This window comes from Ailuropoda melanoleuca, chromosome 2 (genome assembly GCF_002007445.2).
Source record: "Ailuropoda melanoleuca isolate Jingjing chromosome 2, ASM200744v2, whole genome shotgun sequence".
Classification (NCBI taxonomy): domain Eukaryota; kingdom Metazoa; phylum Chordata; class Mammalia; order Carnivora; family Ursidae; genus Ailuropoda; species Ailuropoda melanoleuca.
The window spans coordinates 177,904,086-177,931,102 of NC_048219.1; the positions used below are offsets into that span (position 1 = coordinate 177,904,086).

A 27,017-nucleotide genomic window follows, 5' to 3' on the forward strand; every position below is an offset into this window, starting at 1 on the left:
GGAAGCAGTTTCAGCAGTTAAATGTGCTGATGTGATGTTTCTTAATCACTTTAATGAGTTTCATGCAACTAGAAATGGAATAGAATTTTCAGTGGAAATATAATTAAATAGAAAAGTCATTTTCTATACTCGTAATTTCCACCTGATCATTTCTTCATTCACCACCTTAGGAAGTGTGCCTCAAAGACTTACAGTGATATTATTATGCATGCCAATTTGCATCATTCACTTAGGTCATTAGAGCTGAAAACAATATAAATACACAATAAGTTTTGTTTCAAATCAAATGCAGCAATGCAAAGTAAAGCTTCAAATCTACAATTTGTCTTTTTAGAATCTGATATATTTACTAGTTTTACCTGATTTTTTCTTGAATTGGCAATTTCTTGCCTGAATCGAGATTGGTCTTTCAATTATGTCTTTTCAATCTGGCCTGTTTAAGAATTCTCAGGAGAAGTATCATGAGTCCGTAAAAACTAAAAGAACTTTGGAAATCATCTTGGTTCTCATGTTTGAATGATTTTACTGAGAAATAGTAAAAAAGAAAGTTTTACCATTCTTGCATTTTGATGCTGAAACATAAAAGTCCATTTAAACTTGTTTAATTTGTTATTTAAATGTAGCTACTGATTCACTATTCAAAGTTTAATTTGTAAGATTAATATACTGCTTTTGAGAATGTAGCAGACATTCTGCAAAAAGTGGTATTTTTAAATCTTAAATGTGGAGCTTGTGTCTTTTACATTTCGTTCATAAATTGTCAGAAGGGCCTGCTATTCGTTTAATTAATACAGTCCAAGTGGATTTACTTAAATTCACATTTAGGAAGAGTTTCAGGCTTGCAGATAGGCAAGTGGTTTGAAGCACATTCTCAACTGATAGCTGTTCTTTCCTTATGTTTTAAAATATGAAGACTTTTAAAGCAAGATGGTGTTGAGGTGTAGACCTTCACCTGTTACCTGGGCCTCCCCTTCACATATGAAGACCAGCCTGCTTTCTCTCAGGCCTGCGTCTTTGGTGGGACTTCCCACTGCACGCTGTGTGGATTTATATTGAATCACATTTTCTCTTCAGTGATCAGTGATGACACATATGTGAGACGGTCATATAACATCACCACGATCTGTTTCTTCTGCGATTTATCTTTTTTTTCTTTTTTTTTTTTTTTAAACATATACGAGCTGCTGCTGTTTTGGTCATTACTGGTCTAATTAAAGCTGAATGATTAGGAACGTTAAGCAGAAATCTGAAGTTTGGGTTTTTGTCTTGCTAAGGAAAACTAATCTGAGCTGCATTCTTTATAAAATTAGGCTGCAAAAACTCCTCCCAATGAGACACTAAATGTCAGGGCATTTTGTAAACTGTAAATCCGTTCAAATATGAGATTTCTTCTTTTTTTAAACAAATGAATCCTGAGGAAATCTCTTTCTATAGTTTATCTTAATATTTGTTGACAGGTATTTATTGAAATATTTTCTTCCATTACACAGTAATGTATAAAAATATTGTATATTATGAATTACTTTTTACTAATTAAAAATCAACTATTTCCAGTGCCATTATTTACTATTCTAGATGCCAGATTTAATCTCAAAGTTTTGTTGTTTCCCCAAAGTTAAATTGAAAAGGAGATGTCCTTCGGATCAGGAGTTTTGCAAACTCTCTTCTGCTGAGGTGCCCTGAAAGTGTCAGCTGGCAGGAATCAAGAGGAGTGGGGTTGAGGTTCTTGTATCACACTGTTTTCCTAAGACAAAACTCTGCTAAGATGTGCTATACAAGGAGTTTTAACATCTCTGTCATCTTTTTTTCTTCCTTGAAGGTAACCTCTTTGAATAGGTGTCTATTCAGTGAAGGGAAGAAGGAAGGGAGGAGGAATGATGTTTGGAAAAGAACAACAAAAGTTCTTTCAGTCCCACGTCTGAAGAGCTGGCTAGCAAGTTCAACAAATATTTGAGTCCACTAAAATCTGGGAAAGCAGAAATATGAACCTAGCTCCATTACCGAAGAGATGAAATGACGAGAATGAATTTGTTTTTGTAGTGACAGACTTGGTTTTGTACTTAAGTCTGCAAGAAGGAGAGAGCTATACACATCATACATAGGTTTTCAAATGTTTGCTGAATTGAAAAGGAACATTCATGGGGATTCTTCTTTTGCCCCAAATTTCTTTATGCAAAAAAGAAGCCACGACATTCAAGTTGTGGAATGTAAATCTTTTATTAAACGGTTGTCTTTCCACAGTAGTAAAGCTTTGGCACATACAGTATAAAAAATAATCACCAACCATAATTATACCAAATTCCTCTTATCAACTGCATACTAAATGTCTTCAGTACAATTTTTTCCATATAAAAATACTGGGAAAAATTGATAAATAACAGATAAGAGAAAGATATTACTAGAATCATTTGGAAAAGGTGAATACTGTGGCTATTTTAAATATCACAGTAACAAGGACATGCCGTTCTTACAATATTGCAGGCCAGTTAAGTGGAAGCAGAAGTGTTTGGGTAACTTTCCTACTCAAAATTTTGAGGATATCATTTCAATGAATTTTTATGTTGGTTGGTGCCTGTGCTTCCCTTATCGATCCCAAACCAAATCACAAGTAAGAATCATTTCATTTAAAATACTGAGCAGTATTGAATACTTCAGAGCAGAACAGGCAATGTACTGCCTCCATTTATGAGAAAAGTCTCAAAACACTCCCAGGGTGATGCTTGGAGAAGCTGTGAGTTGAGCTGAAGCTGGAGAAGTTACTCCAGAGCAAAGGGCTTAAGAAAGAAACACTCTAAGATGGGGTCCGCTAACATCACTCCAGTTCGGGTGGACCTGGACAGAGATCCATGCTTGTTCCTCTGGGTTGAAAATATTACTCTCGGGAATCTTCTCTGTCAGCCTGTACATCTAAAGGCATGAAGCACTCAATTGGACAGTTGACATTCTGTTAAAATAATAAAAGAAAAAGAGCATTCTGTTAAAATAGAAGAAAAATTTACAAAAATATCCTGTAAAGTATATCGAACAAAAGTGGGGAGGCTTTTATGACACCTACTTACAGATGGGAGACTATTTCTAGCTTCAAGAACTGAGCAGTATACTGAGCAAAAGGAGATAGATATTCAAGAGTCTTGATAAATTTGAACCTGAATTATGTTACAGGGTGTAGTCTTCTACTCAAGGCATTTAAACGATGTTTTTAACAATAAAGAACACTTGGTTCATTCAGAAGAAAGGTACCTACAGAAAGGTACCTAGATATCTAACTGAGTTTAGGGGAGAAACACTCAAGTTGCGGGTGCACGTACAGTGTTAGTTCTCTGATGGTATCTTTGCGAGTACTGGTTGTAGTGGCCAGTGGAGCCTTCATGACCGGGTTCAGCCCCTGGTCTGCGGCAGTTGTCACAGCGCCAGCCCTGAGAAAATGCAGGCATGAAGTCAAACACGGTTTACAATCACCTGAGAGCATCACCATTAGTGCTTGCGTTAAAGAAGAATTTCAGGTCTTACCCATTGGCAATGTATGAGCAGTTAACCACAAAGGAAGCCCTGATGCTAATTTTATGCATCTATAACTTGCAGAATACATTTTGGCTTATTACTCATATCTTCTGATCACCCCTGTCTATTTATGCTTTTCCTGAAATGTCCTCCCTTCTCTTCCCATTCAAACCCCACCCATCTGCTAAGGCTTGTTCCAGGCCCAACTTTGTAAGTATGCTTTCTGTACTAAAAGACACAGAGAAGTTTCCCCAGAATCCTGGAGCTTTTTACAAGGGAGTTGAGATCACAGCGACAAACACCTCCATTTTACAGGAAACTCAGCCCCAAAGACAACCTTGCTTGGAGCGAGTGGGAGAGCCACACAGTGAAGTGCTGGCAGATCTGGGACTGCCACTGAGCTGAGTGATGCCTGGCCATGCTGCTTCTGCTGTCCCTTCCTGCTTACATTGCCACGGCCAGTGTACCTTGTAGATTTTCATCTGGCCAGACTTGGGATAAGAGATGGGAACGGGACTGAGCTGGACCACTAAGACTTCTCCCTGAGATTTTTGCTAGAAATGTGAGGAAATGTGTTCTCTTTCACTGTTGCTCTTAAACCTATAGGGAATAGACACGGAGCTGACAGAGGTCATCATTCTATCAGCAGGAGCTTCTGGAAAACAAAGCCAATACAAAGGAACAAAACATATGAGAAAGTGAGAGACTCTGAATGCCACTGTTGGAGCAGTCCTGAAGCTGGGAGATCCTGGACTCTTCAGTTCTGTGAGTTTTTTTTTTTTTTTTTTTGCCTTAATCAACCTGAGTGGAGCTTTCCTCTTACAACCAAAAGAACCTTAAAAAATATAGCCACTTTCTTTCTTATACTGTCACTTAAATATTCCAGACATATTTCTCCATTTAAAAGCATATTCTCCATCACACCTAATACAACACAGGTAAATACCTACTTACAGAGTCACTGAATCTTGCTTTCACAGAAAAGTGTAACAGTTTCCGCTGCTGTCCTAAGTGTTTCATTTAGCACCTTCTTTAGAATAGAACAGGTGTCACAAATGAGAGGTCTCATGTGCATAAATACAGAGGAGATGCTGAAGTGAGACTACGTTCTACAAATTCACTTTCCATCACACATTTCTACACCAGTCACTTACCAGAAATGTTCTACCATCAGTCTTTATAAGTGTTAATGAGAGACAGAAAGAGCACCTCCATAGCTTCTATCAGAACAGGAAGCCTCTCCCTCCCCACCTAACCACTAGGGATGCAAGGAGATCAGAGTAGTTTCCATGGGCTGCCCCATGTCCTCAGGTGAGGGCAGAGCCAGAGCCCTGAAGACCCTTCCCTGCTGCAGGACTAACCTTCCTAAAAACTACTTTCCATCATGCTCCCTTTCTTCGTGGGTATCTACAATTGGCTAATGCAAAAGGCATCAGCCAGTGAATCTTACCCTGGGGTGGGAAGCATGGTCTCTGTGTATCAGAATGTGAGGAGCTGTTGGAGAGGGCATGTTTTCATTGAAAACAAAGGAATGTTATGTTCCCTTGTTTTTGAGTTACATGAGTCATTTTATTCTGAAATGTCAAACAATATTAGAGGAAAGCACAGCATTTTTTTATGATAGTGAAGTAGAGCACAGATTAGAAATCATTGAGAACTTCTGGCTTAAATAATGGACTTCCAGGCCCTTCCATGAGTGGCTCCCCACTTCCTCTCATCTGATCTGTTACCACAAGATACCAGGCGGAGGGCTGGCTCACTGGAACCCACATATGCCAGCTCCATCCCATCCCAGCTGGTATGCTTACTCTGGTCTCTCTGCTTCCTCCTCTTCCCTCAACCTATTGTAAACATCCCAAACTCCAGCCAGTGTGTGTTTCGCTTTTCCATGGAACCTCTCTTGCCGATTCCAGCCTACCTCGAAACTATCTGTCAGACCCACTAAGAAACTCACTTAATTACCTTGACTTCCAATGTATGCTAACTTAATGTCTCCAGTTCTATCTTTAAGAGCCAGGACCATTCCTCATTCCCTCTGTTTGTCCCATATTCCTTAAACACAGTGCTAGATCTGTAGCAGGAATCTATTACTGGACTGAGAAAGGGTATTTTCTAGGATCCTTTCTCAGATCTTAACAACAATGCCACGGGGACACCCACCCATCAGCACGGGTCTAGAGGCCCAATGCTACCCAGCATTTAACACTTAAGCTGCTGAAGAACAGAGACAGCCTGAGAATAGTAGGTGTGAGAGGGGCTGCAGCTGCCATGGAAGGGGAGAGCTGGGAAGGGGTGTAGAGCAAAGTTGGCACAGAGCTGCCAACAGGAAAGGAGGTATTTCAACTTTCCTAAGGGGCATTACCACACCTTGGTGTACAGCACACACACAGGAAGCTGACCTCTCAACCACCAGTGCAGGAGTCTCCCCTTTCTCTTAGCTCAATTACAGGGAGGCTGGCCTTACCCGCTGGCCTCCAAAGCATGTGCAGGAGCAAATGGCACCAAGATATTCCTTCTGCCACTGTTCTCCCACGTGGTATGTCTTCCCATCATCATAACACGTGGCCTCATCTACGTGGAGACACAAGTCAGAAGCTCACGTAAGACTGAGAAAAATCCCGACTTCACTTTAATATATAGGGGTGAGTTCTGGTTCTCTCCGAACTGTGCATCCTCACAGCCAAAATCCCACACATTTACGGGACCCATTGGTAATAGAGGTACTGCTGTATAGATCTTAGGGCAGCACTTCCAAAAACTAAATCTGATAAACTGGAAAAGGTTCATATTTTAAAAGTTGAATCTAAAGACCCATAAAGCTTTCTTGTAATTTTTCACTGCAGATTATGGTCAAAATACTCAGGTTGGAAAAGTGCTAACATGTCCTGTAATAACGTTAAATCATGGCTCATTTTTGAAGCTTGTCTCCACTTTCCCAAATCAAAAGATTAACAAACCCACAGTTCACTCCTCAAGGAGACCTAAAGTCTCCAATCATTTCTGTGAATGAGAGTTACAACTCAGTAATAAAAGTGGGAGTGCTTAATAAGACACTAAAAATGATCTGTGGCAACGAACGTACGAGGATCACACTTGAATTCTCCTTTTCCATTTCCAAGACATGTGCAGCTCATCATCTGGCCATTTTCCCCCTGACGATCCCACTTCTCTCCAATCTTGTAGTTCACACCGTTATCATGGCACCATTCTGTGGGGTGGAGAAAATCAGAGGCAAAGAGATATCAGTGTGTTCTGACTCTCAAGACAGTGCTCTGGGACATGTCATCGGATTTTAAAAGCCAGGTACCTGGATGGAGTGGCAAGAAAAGTTGAGGGTCATGATCTCCATGACAGACCACTTTTTGGTTGGATTTAAAAATATTATCTTTATCACTTAACATTTTCTAGGGTATTTTAAGATGCAATTCATTCTACCATAATCATGTCACAAGAATAGTTGGGGACCTTCATTTGCATTCTCACTATTAAAGTTTATCATTATGGAAACCAAAGTGGGATTTATACAGTCTTTTGGGAATGGATCATAGATGAAAAGTCACTTTTTGGATTTGCAGAGAACCTGGATACAAAGTAGTTCTCTTAACCAACAGAGCTCAGCTGGCTTCTACATGCCCTAACCTGTTTCTTGTAAATGGAAAGAATAAAGGAATAAACCTGTGTATCAAAACAAAGTAAAAACCAACAAAATGATAAATCACTGGTTATTATCCCAACAGATAAAACTGGTTCTGAGGAATATCTTAGAGTCACAGTTATATGTCTTTTACTGCTATCCATAAAAGAGGGCTTTTTAATCTCAAAGGTGTTTACTAAAATAAAACACACTTCAGAAGTTTGTATAACAAGTCAGCCATTCCTTAAACTTTTTTTTTTCATTCCTAAACTTTAAAAGTTATTTGACAATTATGACATCTAAGCAAAGAATATGTCAGTTGAGCCAGGGAATCACATAAATCACTTTATAGCTCTGTTCCCGCCATTGTGCCTAAGTACTTACCTAGGTAATAATTATACAAACTTAACATAATTCAGTTTCAGAAATGAAAAAGCACCTAACTGATGCCAAATGTTAAAACTTCCAACTCCTAAGTGACATAGGACACATCTGTTCCATCTTTCCATTTTCAGATGGTCAAACACAGTAGTCTGCATTTGAAAAAATTAGTTGTCTCCATATTTTAGTCTGAATTAAACCATTTCATATTTTAGTGTGAAAATCTTTTAAAAATCTGTATGCTGTATTTCCCCATTATAATTTTGGGATATGTCTGTAGAAGGCTTGTTTATAAGCCATAATGGGTAACACCTACAAAAATAAACCGATTGTCAATAATAATCACATCCCCTAAAAACAAAGCATAAATGAAAGTTTTATAAATTCTAATGTTAAATCTTCAAAGCATAAGTTATCCCTAGGATCAAATTAGCTGAAAATATCATTAAAAATGTTAAGATCTTTTTACAGTTTGAAAATCAAATATTTTTCCTTTGAAGTTGATTCTTAATTATCTATAGATGATTATCGATACTCTCACATTACTTGGCAAGATTCAAGCTACTGACGTGTGTATGCATACATGTGATAAGAGAGTGCGTATATATTATGATATGTGTATGTTTGGTTTGTGTTGAAAGAAAGTGTGAGTATAAATGTTCACCTCTGAGCTCACTCAACATTAAAGACTAAAAGAGATTTGGGATTCCTTTGTGTCTCTGATACTTACGTTTCATTAGACTTGGCTCCAGAGTTTGACTTTATTATCTTAACAGAAAATTTAAAAAAATCATTACCGTCACAAATGCATTTTTAATTAATAGTCGGATTGACACAAAACCCTTGAAATGAAGCAATATTCAAAAAGTAAAATTTCCCATCATTCTTTATGATGCAAAATGTTACTTTGAGTCAAGCAGTCTCCCCTCATTTGCTTCATGTTTGGAAGAGCCTGTGTCTGCCAAACATGCTTCCTTGGCACATTGTGCGAATGCATGGAACTAGAGGAGACGGACAAAGCAAGCTACTCACTAGATGAGTCACATCTGAAATGACCACTGCCAAAGCCTAAGCACTGGCACGAGAGCTTAAAGCCAGATTCAGACAACCGCTCCCACTCCTCTCCAATGGCATAATGGGAAACCGTGTAGGGGTCGAAGCATGAGTCATCTGTAGGTTGGTTTAGGCCTTGGTCGACTACATGAAGAAAAGGAGGAAAAAGAAAAAAAAAAAAAAAAAAAAAAAAAAAAAATTTNGACAAAGCAAGCTACTCACTAGATGAGTCACATCTGAAATGACCACTGCCAAAGCCTAAGCACTGGCACGAGAGCTTAAAGCCAGATTCAGACAACCGCTCCCACTCCTCTCCAATGGCATAATGGGAAACCGTGTAGGGGTCGAAGCATGAGTCATCTGTAGGTTGGTTTAGGCCTTGGTCGACTACATGAAGAAAAGGAGGAAAAAGAAAAAAAAAAAAAAAAAAAAAAAAAAAAAAAAAAAAAAAAAAGAACATCTTAATGGTGATTTTGAACCATAAGAAGAAAACTAAATTATTGTTATGATAAGTTAATCTAAAACAGAGATCCCAGCAGCATTAAGAAACATTCATCTGTTTTACCAATGCAACAGTTACTCTAACAAACAATGCTTAGCTGTAGCTAGGGGACCCTTGCCACAAGCACCTTAAAAGGAGCCCGTCTTTCATTTTACCATCAGTACTAAAAAAAAAAAATCATCATTTTTGGTAAAACTAGTCTATAGCACATGGAACATATCTTGAGGCATTTTTAAGCTAGTTAAGAACTCAAATGGGATGCAAAGGCTGGAATGTCTCTCCGTCAGAACCTGAGTGACCTTAACCTAGTTATTCTGCATTTCTCTGCCTTACTTCCCTCCTCTATAATATGGGGTTAATCAAAAATATACCTACCTGCTCAGGATCTGGTAAAGATTACGTGAATATCATGAATTCAAAGCATTGGTCCATTGCCAGCACTTAGAAAGTGCTCAAAGTAAAGAATAATTATTAGCATCCTTTGGTTTTAATGCAAAAGTCTTAGCCATTTTTATTTACCATTATAATGCAATATTCACTTTTATTATTGCATTTTTTTTGCATCATAGCTATATTTTGTACATTAGTATGAGAGTAATAGGACAGCTTTACTTTATCAATAAAATCAAGTGTTCCAAATAAAAGAAACCAAGTAATGGAGTCTCTTCATGTTGCTTAATATATCGGTCTTTATGGTTTGAGAAAGCTTAAAGTAATCTATGCAACCAAAGTATGCTTCCAATGATTCTCTAAAAATGACATAAACTAATTTCTGTGACTTTGAATCCCACTGTGTATATTTCTTTTTACAGTACAAAAAAATCAAAAGCTCGAAAGCAATAGATATTTGAAGTGTGTAATAGTTTAAAAGGCATTGCCCTGGAAGAAAATAGAGTTTGGGAGAAACTAAGAAGTCTGACATGTCTGAAAGCCCAGAGAACCTGGCTAGAATGCAGAATATTGCTGCTGGAGATACGGGGTCAGAAAGGAAAATGAAAGGAACCTAAAGGTTACTAGGGGTTTCAGGAACCCTCCTAAAAACAGCCACCAGTTAAAATTCCACCTGACTTAAATTATAGAGATGGAATCTTCAAAAAAAAAAAAATGATGTGGAAAAGCACAAAGACTTTTGTGCTTTTGAAAATTCCTTTCATATGGCGTTCTACTAGTAATATCACGCAAGGCAGAAGGCACGCATTACCATGGCTACATACCACAACAAGCACAGTATGATCCCCCCACCAAATAGTAACCGCTCAAATTCACCGGTATTTATTCATGTAAAATAGCACGGTCATCTGCAACCCTACATTCAGTGACCAACCCTAGGAATAAAGCCTGTCACTTGAAAGAGACAGAATTTAGCACTCCCTGCTGCTAGGGGATGGAGACCCCTCTGGTGTTGATGATTCCCTATCCTGTGTTCCTTGGTGAACCCTCAGCTGATGCAGGTTGAAAAGCCAGGTGATTCACTACAGGTTTAAAAGGACTTTGCAGGTGCTACAAAGAGGAGTCAGTGATCATTTAACTTCTAGTTTGGCTTTGGGGTTATATAATTAGAAAAAAATTGAAATAGCATTGGAATAAGGTAGCTCTTTGAACAGAAATGGGCTATGTTGGTAGCATTTTACATCAGGAACAAAACCCAGTGGTCACTAATGTTTGCAGATAGGGAATTTCCTTTATAGGTAATCCATTTCGGTACTTAAAGATCACGCAAGAGGACAGCAACGTGGTGAGGAGCAGAGGGTCCAGGAAAAGAGATCGGGAGACCTGTGCCCTGTATCAACTCAGACACTCGCTAGCAGGGAGTCAGAATGTTGGACTAAATCATGCTTGAGGTCCCTTCCAGGTCTATTATCATATCAGTGCCTGAGACTATTTTACAGAGAAAGTAAATACTATGAGGGAAGAATAACTGAATTTAAAGGTGCTCATTTACTTCATGGCATCACTTCCTGAAGTTAAAAGACAAGAGCAACAAAGGAACCGTCGAGAGAAAAAGTGTCTTTGGAGTGGTCCAGAGGGGAGCCTGAACCTGAGTAACCAGACATTCACATACCAGAGTTGCCCACGGTAACAACCTCCTCCCGAACCTTGTGCCTCTTCTGGTCTTTCAGGGCCTCCACTATGATGTTGTAGGTGGCCCCTTTGGTGAGGCCTGTCAGCGTGGCACTAGCAGAAGTTCCAGGAACTCGGAACTGCAATCATCAGCACATCCAAAGTGAGGGAGAAAGCATTATGGTGAGGAATTGACCTGAATTTCCCTATTCTCTTATCAGTAACCTGCACTATGTAAATAAAGCAAAGGGAGACAAAGACAAAGACAAAGAGGAATTGACCTGACTTTCCCTATTCTCTTATCAGTAACCTGCACTATGTAAATAAAGCAAAGGGAGACAAAGACAAAGACAAAGAAGGAGGGTGTAAAGGTCCCAAACCAACCATGAAGAGAAATGGAACTTGGGTGAGGGGCCATCTACCCTATGTGCTCCGCAGTTACCAGGAGCCCTCAGTAATTCAACAGCCTCCTGTTCAACCTGTTGGGATTGCAGGTCTGTGCAAGCCCCCCCAGAATCCCCCAGCCATGTCCTTCTCACATAAAATGTGGACACTGCGCTGTGTGGGAGATAGACTTATCCTCTGCAAGGTGGCATGTGACCCTGACATGGGGTCCTTAACGCATCTGGGCAAATCCTCAAACTCACGTTTCTGAGCTCATAAATCTTTCACAGTGTAGTCAGGGTTTTGGTTTTTGGTTTTTTTTTTGGTTAAATTCTGCCACTTTCTAAAAATAAGAACCCACTAAAAACTGGTACCAGCAAGACGAATTAAAGAATAAAAGTTTCAGAGACTCAGTCACTTGTAACAGCCGATGTGCACGACTTCACCTAAGTTCTTTTTCCTTGGACGTACTGTAGATAATGGGATTCTTCAAGGGCAGACTATAACAATGGCATTTCATCCTTTTTATTTTTTATTTATTTATTTTTAAAGATTTTATTTTTAAGCTATCTCTATACCCAACGTGAAGCTCGAACCTACAACCCTGAGATCAAGAGTCGCATGCCCTTCCAACTGAGCCAGCCAGGCATCCCAAGGATGGCATTTTAGCCCTTCCTGCACAAACGTTAAGTTCAGGCAGAATATTTATCTCTTTCCGCAGATCATTTCTTTGTCTATTTTACTAAGGAGCCTCAAATGTGTGAGAATAATAGAAATGATTTTATTCTCTCTACTAAAGAAAAGCTGATGCTACTCTCTGGTAACAGCCCCCAAAGTACCGCCATATTGAAATTTAAAAAAGAAAAACCAGGGCTTCAGCGTGCTACCTTTCTAAGAGGCCCTAGAATCCTTATGTGAGAGCTCTCGTCACTTCAGTTACCTAGCTCGCTTATTTCTAGGCTGCCCAGAAGTAAGGGGAAAATCAATTACCTGTAAAGGTTCTTCATCAATGCCAACTGGATGACATGAAATGATATACTCAGAGCTTTCTTGGAATGGGGTCCAAGAGATGGTTGTCTGAGAGAGAGCTTCTTGTCCTGTAGAGGCATTTGGATTGAGTCCCATGACGTGAGGGTAGAGGTGATGGTCAACGTCTCCCCTGGGGACGTGACCAACTTGGATCTCCTCATTTACATTCGGCGGATATGGTCTTGGCCTATGCCTTACAGGGGTGGCCGTTGTGGGCGGTGTGGTGCGCCTAAAACCATGCTCCTCAAAGATCATTTGTTGCCCAACACTGGGCTGCTGACCAGAAGTGCCAGGAAGCTGAATACCGTTTCCAGTGTCATACCCAGGGTTGGTGATGAAAGGGGTCTTTTGAACTGTGGAGGGAACATCCAAGATCTCTGGTCCGTGAAGATTTGGGTGTGGAAGGGTTACCAGTTGGGGAAGCTCATCTAGCCAAGAGAGGTTAGAGCCAAAAAAGCAAAGCGTGTTAAGCTCCCAAAAGTAGCAGCAGTAGTCATTACCAATCCAGGCAACAATGACTGTTTATCAAACTGATCAAAGCCCCTCGAACATTAGCAGTTCTTAGATCACAAGACACTTTTTCCAAAAAAGAAATCTTTAAGATTTTTCTCAAAGGTTTCTTTATAGTTTAGAATGAAAAAAGCATTAGTATGAATTTATCATACACACAAAGCTTTGAACCGCTAAGCCCCATAGAAGCTACTTCTGCTCAAATTAAGCCTAATGGAACTGAAATGTGTAGGCTTTTTTCTTCTTTTCTTCATTTGAGAATCATGTTATAAGGACTAGCATCCAGACTAATTGTTTCAGCATCTGAAGTAGGAGAATTCCAGTTTTTCATGAATTGAAATGGTAAAGATAGATAAAAATACATACATGTTTATTTAAAAAATTCTATTAGTGTAAATATAGAATTTTCTTCAAATTAAACTGAAATTAGATGAAAAAGTAAGATTATTTAGTTCAAGTTTCAGAAACCAAATAATAAATAAAGATAATGGGATTACTTTCCTTACTTTTTTTTTTTTTAACATTAACAGAAGGTATAGGAGAATAGCGATCATAGCAACCTGGTTTCTACATTTTAATATCTGGCTTAGATTTTTTAAAGGTGAATAAAAGTCTTTATATTGATTGGTTAAAAAAAAAAATGAAACGAAGGCTACAGAGCACGTTAGGTTATTTGTGCTATCAAAGAGCCCAACATATATATGCTAAGCTGTTGAAGAAAAAATTTCCGTGAGAAAGGTATCCAACCTGGAGACCCTTTTCACTGCGAAACTGATCACTTCTGATTAGTTTTGTCTTGATTATCTTCCTATTACCCAGAAGGTGCCCTTTACCTGTCTTTTTCCTTCCAATCAGAGGCTCGCTCTTCTGGTTGTTCTTGAGGGCAATGACCTGGATGGTGTACTCGGTGCCTGGTTCCAGACCTGATGGAAGGACAGATCATCACATTATGTCTGTGGGCTCAGCTAGTCAAATGGGAGTTGATCTTACCAGGAGATGCTATTGGGAAGCAAGCGTCCTCTCTCTAGCTGGCCTATGGCCTCCTGAAAGTTAAAATCGACTTTACTTTTTTCCCACAAAACCCGAATACTCCACATATGATGGCCACTTGGTAAATTAATAACTTTCCTACCAAATCTGACACCTGAGAAAGCACTTTTATGCTAACGTTTTGTGGGTATTCTTTTAACGTGTGGTTTTATTTGCACTTTGAATTCAAGAAAATCCATCAGCATCGTATACCGCCAGTGGGATATACATTTGGGAGAGATCACAGCAGATTGTATACAGGAATCTACTTAGGGCCTAATAACCAGATGGTCCTCAGCGGCAGGATCAATGAAAAGTTAGACTACAGGTAAGTACTCTATAGGAGAGAGTGGCCAATCTTCGTGTGGTTCCTGTAGGAAGTATCCCATTCCACTCCTTCCATAAGTGATTGTATTTTCCTGCCCCCGAAATTTCTAAAAAAGCACTGTCTCTTTTTGATGTCTCTGTGTTCCATAGGATTTTCAAGTCCAGATGATATACTGTACAGAGTTGAAAAATTTAATCTCCTGGACAAAAATAATACCAGAGGCTTATGATCTTTCCCACTGAAATGGACAATCCTTATTCCCCATTCCACGCATGCTCTCCAGTATGGGTGGTTGGGAATCACTTTGCCTCAAGACCCATTCTGTGAACCTGGATAATGACGGCGGTGGCAGGTGGCACTCTGGCAAGGCCTGTAAGATCATTAAATCTTTAGAGAGCTAGTGGAAGGACAGGATCACAATTAGCTAGTTTGTTTTGAAGAATGTCTTTTTCTAGGACAGGACTTACAAGTATCTGGCAAACATACAGAAAAGAAAAGATTCTAGTTATGCCATCATGACAGTATTAGAATTACTGTATTTTCATGAATTCATGTCTTTGGAGATGTACTGAGCTCTATAGCTCCTCAACAGAAGATGCTTTTTGAAGTTGTCAGAAACGGGGCTTCTTGTTCTCATGATACAACATCAAAGACACAGTTGGAATCTGCTAAGCACTTTGTGTGTCCTAGGGAGTCTGGAGGAAGATGACAATGGGGAGGCAGCCATACCAGTGACAGTAGCCTCTGTGACACCAGGGCGGGGACGAGGGACCACTTCTCTGGGAGGGGACCCAGGCTTCTCATACTTGATGATGTAACCAGTAATCTTGGCACGGGGCGGCTGCCATGATACCAGCAAGGAGTTGGGTGTGGTGGCCAGGAAACGCAGGTTGGATGGTGCATCAATGGCTAAAAGAAAACAAGATTAAGTCTCTAAGAAAGTGAATAACCAGGGAAATTACTCCCACTCTCTTTTCCCACCCTTAGAAACAGACTCAAGAGAATGTGAGAGCTCTGATGACTATAAAAATGATTCTCTGTCAGCCTCATTTTTGTTTTTTACGTTCACATGACCAATCGCGTATAAGTCGGTGGCATTTCTTCAGTAAAAAAGTAGTTACCAGTGGAGGCATCAATGACCACGGGGGAGCTCCGGGCATTGTCATTCAGGGTGTACAAGTAGATCTTGTAGTCGGTGCCGGGTTGTAAACCTGCGATTTGTGAAGAGATGCTTTTTATCTGATTTTAATTTATTAGGAACATTTTCAAACTCATCTGTAATTTTCATGGTTCCTCTACCATCCCGTATGTACACAGACCACAGAAGTGGTCCATATTTGAGCAATAAATTAGAGCCTGGCATGGGTGTTAACCGTTAATGAGAAACATTATCTCAAAAGAAAATCACTGATGCATACAAAGATACTGGCTAAAGTAAATTTTAAAATTAAAAAATGCTATGTTAAAAGTAGCTGTCTTGGAGAGGGGGCCCAGGTGGTGCAGTCAGTTGAACGTCTGACTCATGGTTTTGGCTCAGGTCATGATCTCAGGGTCATGAGATCGAGCCCCACCATGGGGCTGCACGCTTAGTGTGGAGTCTGCTTGGGATACTCTCTCTCCTGCTGCCCCTCCCCCCTTCTCCTCTCTTTCTCTCTAAAATAAATAAATAAATCTTAAAAAAAAAAAAAAAAGAAGTAGACATTTTAGAGAATGAGGGGCAAACACCTGAGTGTGTTTTCCCTTTATTGTAATCAGTCACTGGTAACTGGAATCAGAATTTTAAATCTCAAAAAGACCTAAATTGAGCCAGATAGCAAACATTCTCTGACTACAACTTGGATCTTTATTTTAAAATTTAATTATGTTTTATAATCTAGGTTAATGTTAAGAACTATATGCCACTATTGAGTTTCTTTTGGTTTTAAGCATTATGTTACATTTTTTTTTGTAAGAAAGGGTACATTGATGAAAGATTAAATTTAATAAATGGAACTTATGCCGTTTCTCTGGTAAACATTAGACGAAATCAGGCATTCACAGAATACACCTATTTCTAATCATAGTATGAAAGTAGGTTTTTAAAAATTATAGCTGGATTATTGTAAAACACTGACAATAAATTTAATCAGTGTAAGTGGTAGAGTAACTGATAAGCTAGTGTATGTTGTGAATAGCAGCCAACAAACACGGTCAGTACAGTGAGTTCCCAGACCTGTGATGGTGTAGCTTCGAACATCTGGCTTGATGGTTCTCTGAATTGGAGTCTGGCCGTTTGCTGGGATGGCATCAACTTGGAAGCCAGTGATTGTCTCAGTCTTGGTTCTCCAGCTAATGGTGATGGTGGTCTCGGTAGCATCTGTCACACGGGCCCTTCTTGGAGGGCTGACATCTGCACAAACCACAACTAGAGATTAGTACCTGGCTGACTCATTTCCGTAAGGTTTTGATATTTTAAAATGTTTCTTTATTATACACCAAATATATCCATTTCTACATATAACTAATAATGTTTAGATTTTCTCCTGTGGCATCCAGAAAGGTTGACAGTAATTAAAAAATATGAAAAGATTCACCTCACATACTTTTTTTTTTTTAACCAAAAACCTTTACAGATACTCCCAGTGGTTCCCAAGTCTGGCTTTATAGTATCTGCAAATACCCCAATAAGTGTGAAAATTATTAATTTATTTTAACATAAAGTAAGTGTAGTAGGAGTTACAATGATATGGCCAGCCACCAATAATATATATATGCATTGTTAGTACTTTGAACTTTTTTATAGGGCTTCATTTTTTTTCCCTCTCAACGTATGCAAAGGCATCCCTATTTTATAGATGAGGAAACTTAAATATTCCATGTGATTTCTGAAAGAGCATACATAAATCATTGATACGGCACAGAACCAGAATCTGGGCCCAATTTCGTCCAATACTGACTGTTAAAGTACAGTAGAAGCAGGGTGTCCTCCCCAAACATGATGAAAACAAGTTCCAACAAGTAGAGCATAAACTAGGTGTCAGTCCCAGTTCATAACACTAACATGGCAACACTTTGGAGTGATTCCATCGCTGTGCCAGTATACCGCTTTCTGGAGGGGCATAAAAGGTGACAATAGTAAGTCAACAAGAGATGGGCGAGCAAATCAGTTTCCAAGCTGGGAATCCTTCTATTAACTTGGTGATCTAGAAGATCATTTACCATTTATGGAGAATGTTTGTTAATACGAAAAACCTGGATTACTCACTCTCCAGAGTAGTGACGACTCCCTGAGCCGGTCTGCTTGTCAGAGTGTCCTTAAGGGCATAGACGCTCACTTCGTATTTGGTGGACACCTAGAAGGAAAGACACAGTAGACTTTAGCAACGTGATCTTTTAAAGCACAGGTGTTTTCACTACAGCATTAGAAAGACACAATGGTTATAAAAGAAAAAATAACCTAGCAAAACCCACAGCACTATAAATTCCTACATGAATTTCATTTCTACCTATAGATGATCAACGACACATGTAAATTTTATGAATTTAAAAATGTGCTTAGGGGTTAACACCAAGGAAGCCATAACTTACACACTTACGCTGAGCTGATCCAAAATGGGGAAAATGGGTATTAGCCTGTTTTTCTCCTTTATGATCTGACAGGTGCCAATCATGAATTTGTCTGATCATGGAGAGGCAGAGAGAATGTTCTATTCTATCTCTGAACTCTCCTCTGTCATTTCTCCTGAAATTGGCCTTATGTTAAGAAGTACATCAATTTCCTAGAATCCTGGCTAGTTTTCCACATGTGTGTCTAAAGGATTAAAAATGTTTCAATGAAGGGAGGGTCACGTAGGTTGGTACAAACTGGAGAATATTCCTTGCCAAGGTAACAGAGCTCAGATAATGCATAACCAAAGTGGATTTATACATTCAGCCTATGGACATATAAATTGCCCCCCCCACACACACACACATAAAACCTTTTTATAATAAACAAAATGCATATACATTTAAAGAGTTGTGCAAAATCCAACACTATTTGTAAAAGTCCATCCCAGACAGTCATCTGGAAGAGTTTAAGTCAATATAGAGAATTCTATTTGACACAAAATAACAATAAATTATTTGGTGGCAGAGGCAAAGAACACAATTAGATTTATTACAATATTTATTTCCACAACCTGAAACTGTGAAAGAGATGACTACAGTTGATCCTTGAACAATGGGGGGTTAGGGGTGCCAACCCCCTGCACAGCTAAAAGTCTGCTTATAACTTTTGAATCCCCAAAAGCTTAACTAGTAAAAGTTGTATTGTTGACAACAAACCTTGCTGATAAATAGTTGATTACCACAAACATCGTATGTTATTTGTATTATATACTGTATTCTTACAATAAAGTAAGCTAGAGAAAGGAAAACATTAATAAAATCTAAAAAAGAGAAAATGCATTTATAGTCCTGTACTATAGAAAAAAATCAGCATCTAGAAGTGGACCCACACAGTTCAAAACCACGTTGTTCAAAGGCCAACTGTACCTTATTCCAGGGAAAAAGGGCACTTCTTACCATGAGTCCTGACACAACCACAGATGAGCTGTCAGGAGCAAGGTTGATTTCTTTCATTGGTCCAGTCTTCTCCTTGGGGGTCACCCGCACTCGATATCCTGTGAGCTGAACATTGGGTGCCGTCCACTGGGCGGTCAGGCTTGTTGGAGTAACCTGAGTGAACTTCAGGTCAGCTGGTGCAGGAATGGCTGTCGGGATGGTCATTGGTTAGAGGTTATCTTATAGGAACTGGGGAAGAGGGAAAATAAAGTGAATTCCAAGAAGTAGAATAGATTGTGCTTGTTGGGTTAGGTGGGTCCCCTGGTCAAGCAAAGATTCAGTATGAGAAAGTACAAGAAAGGATACAAAATAAAGAAAATGTTTGCTGAAAAAATGTGTTTTATATCCACCAATTCTTAGAATCACTGGAGGCACTTGGGTAAATGCCAGAAGTCTGAGAGACTTGAGATTTTAGAAGTCATTTTTTTTTTTTGCTTTCCCTTAAAAAATAAAAACAAAAACAAAACATCAGAATGGTTTATTGGCCATTAGGATTGATTTTCCATTTGTATGGAAAGATGAGCAATAGCCCTTTTCCTAGATAAATGATCTCTGTATGGAAAAACATTTCACAGAGTAGTCCATCCCCCCAAAGATAGAATTATGTTTTTATCCTCTTTATTTGAACCCCACAGCAGCTAGTGCTGCTAAATTTGAAGTATTCTCTGTGGTGCAGCATAAGAAGAAAATTGGCTCACAACAGAAGCAGAAAAGAGAAGCAAAGAGCAATAACACAGATAGTCACCCCCAGGGTTGATGCTGTCACAAGGACACAAATTTAGCATTCCACTCTGCTTCAGAAACAAAGCACAGGAGGATACAGTATTGTGGAAAGCATTTGCCCTAAACCATTTCCTATGTGTCTGATTCTCAATCCTTTAAGCAAATCACACACTCAGCACCTGATATCTAACCAGAGAAGGAAGGTCTTACCTACGCGTTCTCAGAATCACGCTGCTAGGAAATGGCCCAGTTTGGATTCCTTTTTTAGAGTAAGTTATAGGATGCCAAACTTCTTTCCTTCATGCACAGTGAGTGTCGTAACCACAGGGAGACAGGGTTTCAGGAATAATCCACAATTTTAGTATCATCTTCAAATGTCTCACTCTATGGCCTTATTTACAAGCCAAGCCATTCTAAAACCTCCCTTTATTAGACTGTATCTGAATATCACCTAAACTTTATTGTTTATGGCGATTCCTTTCTAAAGAGGGTCTTTCCTAATAGAGAGGCTGCTTTTTTTTTTTTTTTTTTAACCCCCTTACAGGGACTCAATAGCCCAATAAAGTGTAGCTCATTCAGCAGGGCGTAAAGCCGCCGCGCCCGGGAGCACCCTGTGGTGCAGTTAACGGTATACCTGTGGACTGGGTTCCAATCAGGGGCTGGCTCTCCATATCATCGTGCAAGGCAACCACACTGACTGTGTACTCAGAACCCGGCCTGAGGCCTTGCAGCTCTGCGGTGTCTTCTTCACCATCAGGTGCGGGGGATAGCTCATGGATTCCATCCTCAGGGCTCGAGTAGGTCACCCTGTACCTGGAAACTTGCCCCTGTGGGCTTTCCCAAGCAATTTTGATGGAATCGACATCCACATCAGTGAATGCCAGTCCTTTAGGGCGATCAATGTCTGTTAGGCAAATTAATGGTAAGAGGTTATGTGAAAAGCAAGTTGTGAAATAAGCATTTTTATAACGTGCAAAGCAGTCCTGCAGATACCATTTTCTCTGATGAATTCAACTCCAATTAACCCACTATCAAATGGAAAATTACTTGACACTTGATTAAGTTTTTTTTTGGTTTAGAAAAGATTAATGTTACATTACTTATTAAGATGTAGGTGTATGTGAGACACATAGACACCTTGCAAAATGTCCCCACAATGAGGATTTATTTATAGTAATTTTACAATATTATACCAAGATTTGTTTTTGCAGTGTGATGTTAGTCTCATAGACCTGGATTTTCTATACCTTGGAAATGGTAAGGTTGATTTTCAATGCCAGATTCAGATTATTATAATCTTTCTTTAACTCTTCTCTTCCCCTCTCTACTATTTACATTAAAATGCTGCTCTAGACAGTTTTCCAAATGCTCCAAACATAATGGCTTCATGAAGCACGCTGCAATCAACTTTACCATCCAGTCGTAGAAAAGAAGGTCCAGGCAAAATATTTTGTAGATTTGCTATAGGCAAATAAGATTTTGCTGAGGCCATTTGAGCAAAAGAAATTCAAAGCACAGCAACTACGATGATCTTTCCCTGGATGTTCATTGCTTGGCACCAAGAAGGAAAAATGTTTGTAAAGGGCTCAGCTCAAGATAACAAACTAACCGAGTTGGCTTTCTCTAGGTGTAATTGCAAAAGACATGAGGAGGGCATTCAGATGCCTAAGAACAAAACTGACTTTGAAAATGGGAAAGAAGAATTCTTTACGTACTTGTTACTGCAGTTTGAACCAGAGGCTGACTCTCTCCATGTTGATTCTGAGCATAGACACTAACCACATACTCCACTGTGGGCTGCAAACCTTCAATGGTCATTTCTGTTTGATCTGCAAAGAGAGTGAAAAGGAAATACAGCATCTGTGTCGTCCACTGTAAGGCCAGCAAAGTGACTGTCCGAGTTTGGTAATAAATGCCTGGTGGCCTGGATTTTTCATTTGTAGAATTACCATGAAGACATGGATGAGTCAGATATGATTTCTCTTGGACAGATATGTTCATTGCTAATACAAATTGCCATATTGGAGTGAAGTCAAACTAAAGGATACACTCTAAAATTTAATATGATGTCTCCAACAATGAATGATGCTGCTCTTGGAAAAAATGAAAATAAGTTTGACTTTAAGATTTTGCCTAAGGATCCTAATTTTACCAGGATTTTATATAAAAACTAAAACAAGAGCTAAAAGGATCTTAAGAAGTTAGGCCATCACTCTCCTTTGTGTGCATGACTAAATAAAACCACAAAGAGAGATCTAATAGTGCAAGATGTCCATACCACCAAACAGAACCATGCATGGAAAATCAAATGCACTTCTCCTAAAAATTCTGCTGCGGAGGGAGTCTGTAACAATCTCAAGCCCTGAATTCACAAACGGGGAAACTCCAACATATGAAATGAAAATGTACAGTACTCAGACCTAGGGGGCTGTGTATTTTAAAAAGCATACTGTGTGGCCCTCTTCTGTTTACCCTGATGTATGAGAGATGCTGGTTATTCTTACCTGGACCTGCAGTTTTCGTTTTTGATGGTCCTGGGCCGTTTTTGGGAGTAGTGGTCACTCTGTAACCAGTAACAGGGGAACTTGAAGGCAGCCACCTGACACTAATGCTGTTGTCCTGAACATCAGTCACTTGCATCTGGGATGGTTTGTCAATTTCTACAAATAAAAACAAGGAGAAACCAGTGACGCCCCAGCCCATGGGGGACAAGAATGGACAAGGCTTGTTTCCAGTCCTGGTAGGCACAGAAAGATCTCTTATTACTATTAACAACTCCCTGGTATTTCTTTTGCAGAAACACTGAGATTGCCTTTGGGAGGTGGGGCAGGCGTCTAGATACCATAACCTATTTTCAAGATGGCTGTTTCATTCACAAAGCAACTATATTCCAGGTAGGTGTTTGTCTTCTTACCTTATCAGCTCATTCATTCATTAACAAATACTTACTGAACACCCCTTACGCCTGTCTCTATTGTAGGCACACGGAACAGATCCATTAACAAAATAGACAAAATCTCTGCCCTTTGCGGTGCTGCTTTGAATATCTGGCTCAAAACTCTGTTAGCTGTCTGTGTTGCTTCCTCTTATTAAAAAAGAAGAGCAATTCCACAATGAGGAAGATACCTTGGTTGGACACTGAAAACCTATCTGTCTCCCCGGAGAAGGAGTCAGTACCTGTTCTGTAATCAATGGAAATCGGCTTGCTGCTTGCAGGGCTGTCTCCACGGCCAGTGACAGCATACACGGTGATGGTGTAGTCTACTCCAGGTTTAAGGCCGCTGATGGTAGCTGTGGACTTGCTCCCAGGCACAGTGAAGTCCTGGACAGGGCTATTTCCTCCTGTGTGAAAACAGGTTAGCTCGAAGCATGAGGGACTGAGAAATAGTTGGGGATTGCTGAGTCACGACATTAACATATTGAGACAGCACTTAGTCACAACTTTGATTATTCCCTTTAAAAGAGTATTATTAATAGGGCCCCCACAGGAACATATTTATTTATGCATGTGGTGAACCCTTAGTAAGTGTGTAAAAATTGGGAGAAAATTGCAGTTGATGCTATTTTAACATTGCACTTTAAAATGTCACTGAGTTGTGGATTAACATTAGAAGGAGAAAAGGTAAGTCCTCAACACAGGATGGCATGTATTGTGTTCCTTTTTCAAAATATTAATGCAATACATTCATGTTAAATAAAATTTTGAAAATATAGGAAAGTAAGAAAAATACAAATCACTTATTATTTCACCACTGATAATGTATTTGTGAATTTGTGATTCTTTCTTCCTCAGCTCTACTGTTCCTCCTTCAGTAGTAGTATATTATATCTTGGTTTCGCCACCAATTAGAACATACAGATTTTTCCACATGTTCTTGGAAGAGACAAGGCTCCCACTGAATGAACTGGCCAAAGTCTCTTTAAATATTCATCCGCCCTTGGGCTTTGAGGTTACCCGCAACAGAATCTGACTTGATCGCAGTGAAATAGCATTTTACTAACGCACCTGTTTCTCCATAGGTGATCCTGTAATATCTCACTGTGACAGCAGGAGCGTCCCAGCTGATCAGCACGCTGGTGGGGGTTGCAGCAATGACTTCCAGGTCCCTTGGAACATCAGAAACTAGAAAAACAAGGGAAGGTTTCCACATCTATAACTTTCAAATGATACCCAGATTCACTCTGCTCATTTTTCAGATAACTGCCTTTATAATTCCTACGTATAATAATGTAAATATTATACAAAATTAGCAGAATTAAAAATTATGCGCAATTCAAAGGAAGGGGTTTAGGAGGCAATTCAAATTATGATAAGATGATTATTACAAATTTATTGAAGCATTTTTTTCCTTCAACTTTTTATTTCGAAAAATTTTAAAACAGGGGCGCCTGGAGGGTCTCAGTCAGGTAAGCGTCTGACTTTATCTCAGCTCAGGTCTTGATCTCAGGGTCGTGAGTTTGAGCTCCACGCTGGGCGTGGAGACTACTTAAAAAAATTAAAACAACAGAGAAGTTACAAAAATAATATGATGAACACCTATATTCCCTTCTCTCAGGCATTTGTTTATTGGTCACATTTGCCACATGTGCTTGTCTCTCTTTCTGTGTCTTTCTCTTCTTGTTAATCCATATGAGATCGAGGTACCGGTATCATGATGCTACTTCTCCCATAAAGTACCTCAGCATCTATCTCCTAAAAATACTGACACTATCTCATTAAAATAATTCTGCTTTTAAGAGAACTCTGAAACAGGGATTTTCTTAATATTTTGAATAAAACTTTGGGTATTAGAAATGCATAAAAATCCATATCCAGTAAGAAATTTTTTATGATAAAAAAATTATCTTCAATAGAGTCTAAGAAGGAGATTTTCTCTACATATTCTCTCACTTCTCTCCCTATGCCTCATAACCACAATCTATTTTTTTAAGAGATGATGACTTAGACAACACAAAGTTGTTTCCCAGGAGATACCACCTGCCCAGAAAGTCCTCTGAGTTTCTTTGCAGACCAGAAAACAAGTTACCTGTTGACTGTTGGCCAATCAAGGGAGGACTTTCTTCTCTGCCATTCAGAGCAACGATGCTGACCACATATTCTGTGCCCGGATTGAGATTGGTGAGGGTGATGGAATTCCGAGAGGGGGGCACTCGATCTTCCCGAGGTCTCCCACCAGTGTGCTCAGGATGATGGCGGATCCGGTAGCCAGTGATGGTGGCTCGAGGAGCGATCCAATGCACAGTGAAAGAGTTGGCAGTGATATCAGAGAAGTCAATGCCAGATGGGGAATCAAGACCTGTTGTTTCCACCCAGGAGAAAAAAAAAGACATCACCAGTTTAGGAGGTGAGGAAGAACGTAGGCAGGTAACACACAGCCAGTGTTTCTGTCCTTTCTCAGTAGCGCAATAGATTGCCATAAACTTCAGGTCGTGATGCACTTATTGTAAGCCACACATAAATTTCAAAATCATAAACTGACCCAGTTCCAAATGGCCATGTCAAGCTTTCTTTTCTTTTTTCTTTCGCTAAGTAATCCGAGTGGTTTATACATGTTGTTACCAAAGGTTTCTGCATCACTTTGGAAGACAGGTGTTTAAGATATTTTGGGAATTATTTTCAAATGCTTCAGTGTTCAAGTATTCTATGTTTTTATTCTGTAAGTGTGTCTCTCAAAATAAGGCAAGATATGCCCACTCTCAAGTCAAGTGTTTGGTTCTCAAAGAAGCTTTCCGCACTCAAGAGGAAATTGATAGGTCAACAGGGTAGTAATAATGCCAAACATAAAACTCTCAAAAACTAAAATAAGACATCATCCTGGACATATTATAATGCACGTAAATCCTCATGAATTGAAAATTCAGTGTACTGCAGAAAAATTAATAAGAATTTAGAGTTTATCTCAAATTCAAATCACTTAATCTCTCTGGGCCTTCCAGAACATTTTTATTTTAGTAATAATAAATTGAGATATCACAAAGTTTTGGAACCAAGCAGACTATAATAAATAAATTAATGGATATACCACATTACACTTTTTTAAAAGGGAAAAATTAATAGAAGCCCTCATATTAAAGAAGAAATGTAATATTATGGGATTCAATTCAACTTCTTTACATAGCAAATGGATATTTCATCAAACAGAAAAAAGAGATAAACTTGTTGGCTTAGCAAAGGAGGGAAAAGACTTCCATGGCAATGACAGCGTTGGGTCAGTCTTAGAGCTGCCTAATGAGAAGGAATGTTCACCATCTCTAAATAACCGAGATTATATTGTTCTTGGGAGATTTTTTAAAAGGAGAGACAGCAATGTTTCTGGACTATTTTGAGTCCTTTCTGGAAGCTGAGAGTATAATCTTAATGACTGAAAGTCAGGGTAATACTTGCAGAAGTGTCATTTAATTTTTAAGACCAGTGATCAGAAAGTAATGACAAGGCTATAAGCGCCACTACCACCACAAAAATGGAGATGTATTTTTAGAAGCAGCATTCCATTCTGCCATTTAAAATTGGTAGGTAAAAGCTATTTGATCAGCATGCTGCTGACATGACTCACCTGTTTTCTGTCTTCCTCTGAGAGGTACGCTCTCGTGCTGTTCGTATACACTGGAGACACTGACCAAATATTCTGTGCCAGGCAGGAGATCTGAGGAGGCAAGGGGGACTTATTTTTAAATTATGCTCAAAAGCATGAAAAAGTAAAGCACCCTCAGGACTATTTCAATGGATAAAACAATATACGCAAAAACTGAGTCCCGTAACCTGCTTATACTGATGTGAATGTTGCTACCTGGAGGGGGGCTGTAATGAGTTAATAAGGAAAGGTCAGCTTGCCCTCTAACATCTCTAAGCCCCACCCTCAGATGCACTTCTGAGAGTATGATTCAGCCAGATCTGCGATAAGATGGTTGCTGCCACGTAGTATTATCTCTGTCATCCACTTAATATTACGTCTGTTGAGGGCATGTGATAATAATGACCATGCCACTGTGGATTATCATTGACTCATCACCAATAACCCTAGGAAGTAGTTTCCTACTATTTAAAGCAGACTTACAGCCATACAATAAACTGCAAATATTTAAAGTGTACAGTTTTGACAGGTTTCGGCATATGTATGAACTTGTGAAATCATCACCACATTCATGACAATGAATGTATCCATCACCTCCAAAACTTTGGTTTACAACTGTCCTCATTTTACACATGAGAAAATGGAGGCACAGAGAAGCTGTCTTCTTTGACATACTTGCCTGAGATCATAAAGGATTTGACCCAGGCCAAGACCAGTGGTCTTAAT

At 39.3% G+C, this 27,017-nt stretch overlaps 1 protein-coding gene across 12 annotated transcripts in view; it reads right to left on the bottom strand.

Moving 5' to 3' along the window:
• Positions 1-2,198: 2,198 nt before the first annotated feature.
• FN1 (fibronectin 1) overlaps positions 2,199-27,017 on the bottom strand; it is a 64,405-nt gene continuing 39,586 nt past the window's right edge. For 2 of the 12 annotated variants that reach the window (XM_034655142.1, XM_034655138.1), the window contains 20 exons: positions 26,274-26,363; positions 24,747-25,016; positions 23,726-23,842; positions 22,897-23,061; positions 22,224-22,379; positions 21,435-21,548; positions 20,354-20,623; positions 18,958-19,145; positions 17,657-17,744; positions 16,625-16,801; positions 15,534-15,623; positions 15,142-15,321; positions 13,889-13,978; positions 12,507-12,613; positions 11,134-11,272; positions 8,792-8,956; positions 6,584-6,709; positions 5,966-6,072; positions 3,309-3,416; positions 2,199-2,944 (listed from right to left, as the gene is read on the bottom strand). In XM_034655142.1, the coding sequence (XP_034511033.1) occupies positions 2,873-2,944; positions 3,309-3,416; positions 5,966-6,072; positions 6,584-6,709; positions 8,792-8,956; positions 11,134-11,272; positions 12,507-12,613; positions 13,889-13,978; positions 15,142-15,321; positions 15,534-15,623; positions 16,625-16,801; positions 17,657-17,744; positions 18,958-19,145; positions 20,354-20,623; positions 21,435-21,548; positions 22,224-22,379; positions 22,897-23,061; positions 23,726-23,842; positions 24,747-25,016; positions 26,274-26,363 (2,819 nt within the window). In that variant the 3' untranslated portion in view covers positions 2,199-2,872. Of the gene's footprint in view, positions 2,945-3,308; positions 3,417-5,965; positions 6,073-6,583; positions 6,710-8,791; positions 8,957-11,133; positions 11,273-12,506; positions 12,974-13,888; positions 13,979-15,141; positions 15,322-15,533; positions 15,624-16,624; positions 16,802-17,656; positions 17,745-18,957; positions 19,146-20,353; positions 20,624-21,434; positions 21,549-22,223; positions 22,380-22,896; positions 23,062-23,725; positions 23,843-24,746; positions 25,017-26,273; positions 26,364-27,017 lie in introns of all 12 variants that reach the window. The other 10 variants (XM_034655135.1, XM_034655131.1, XM_034655133.1 and 7 more) reach the window with 5 other exon arrangements.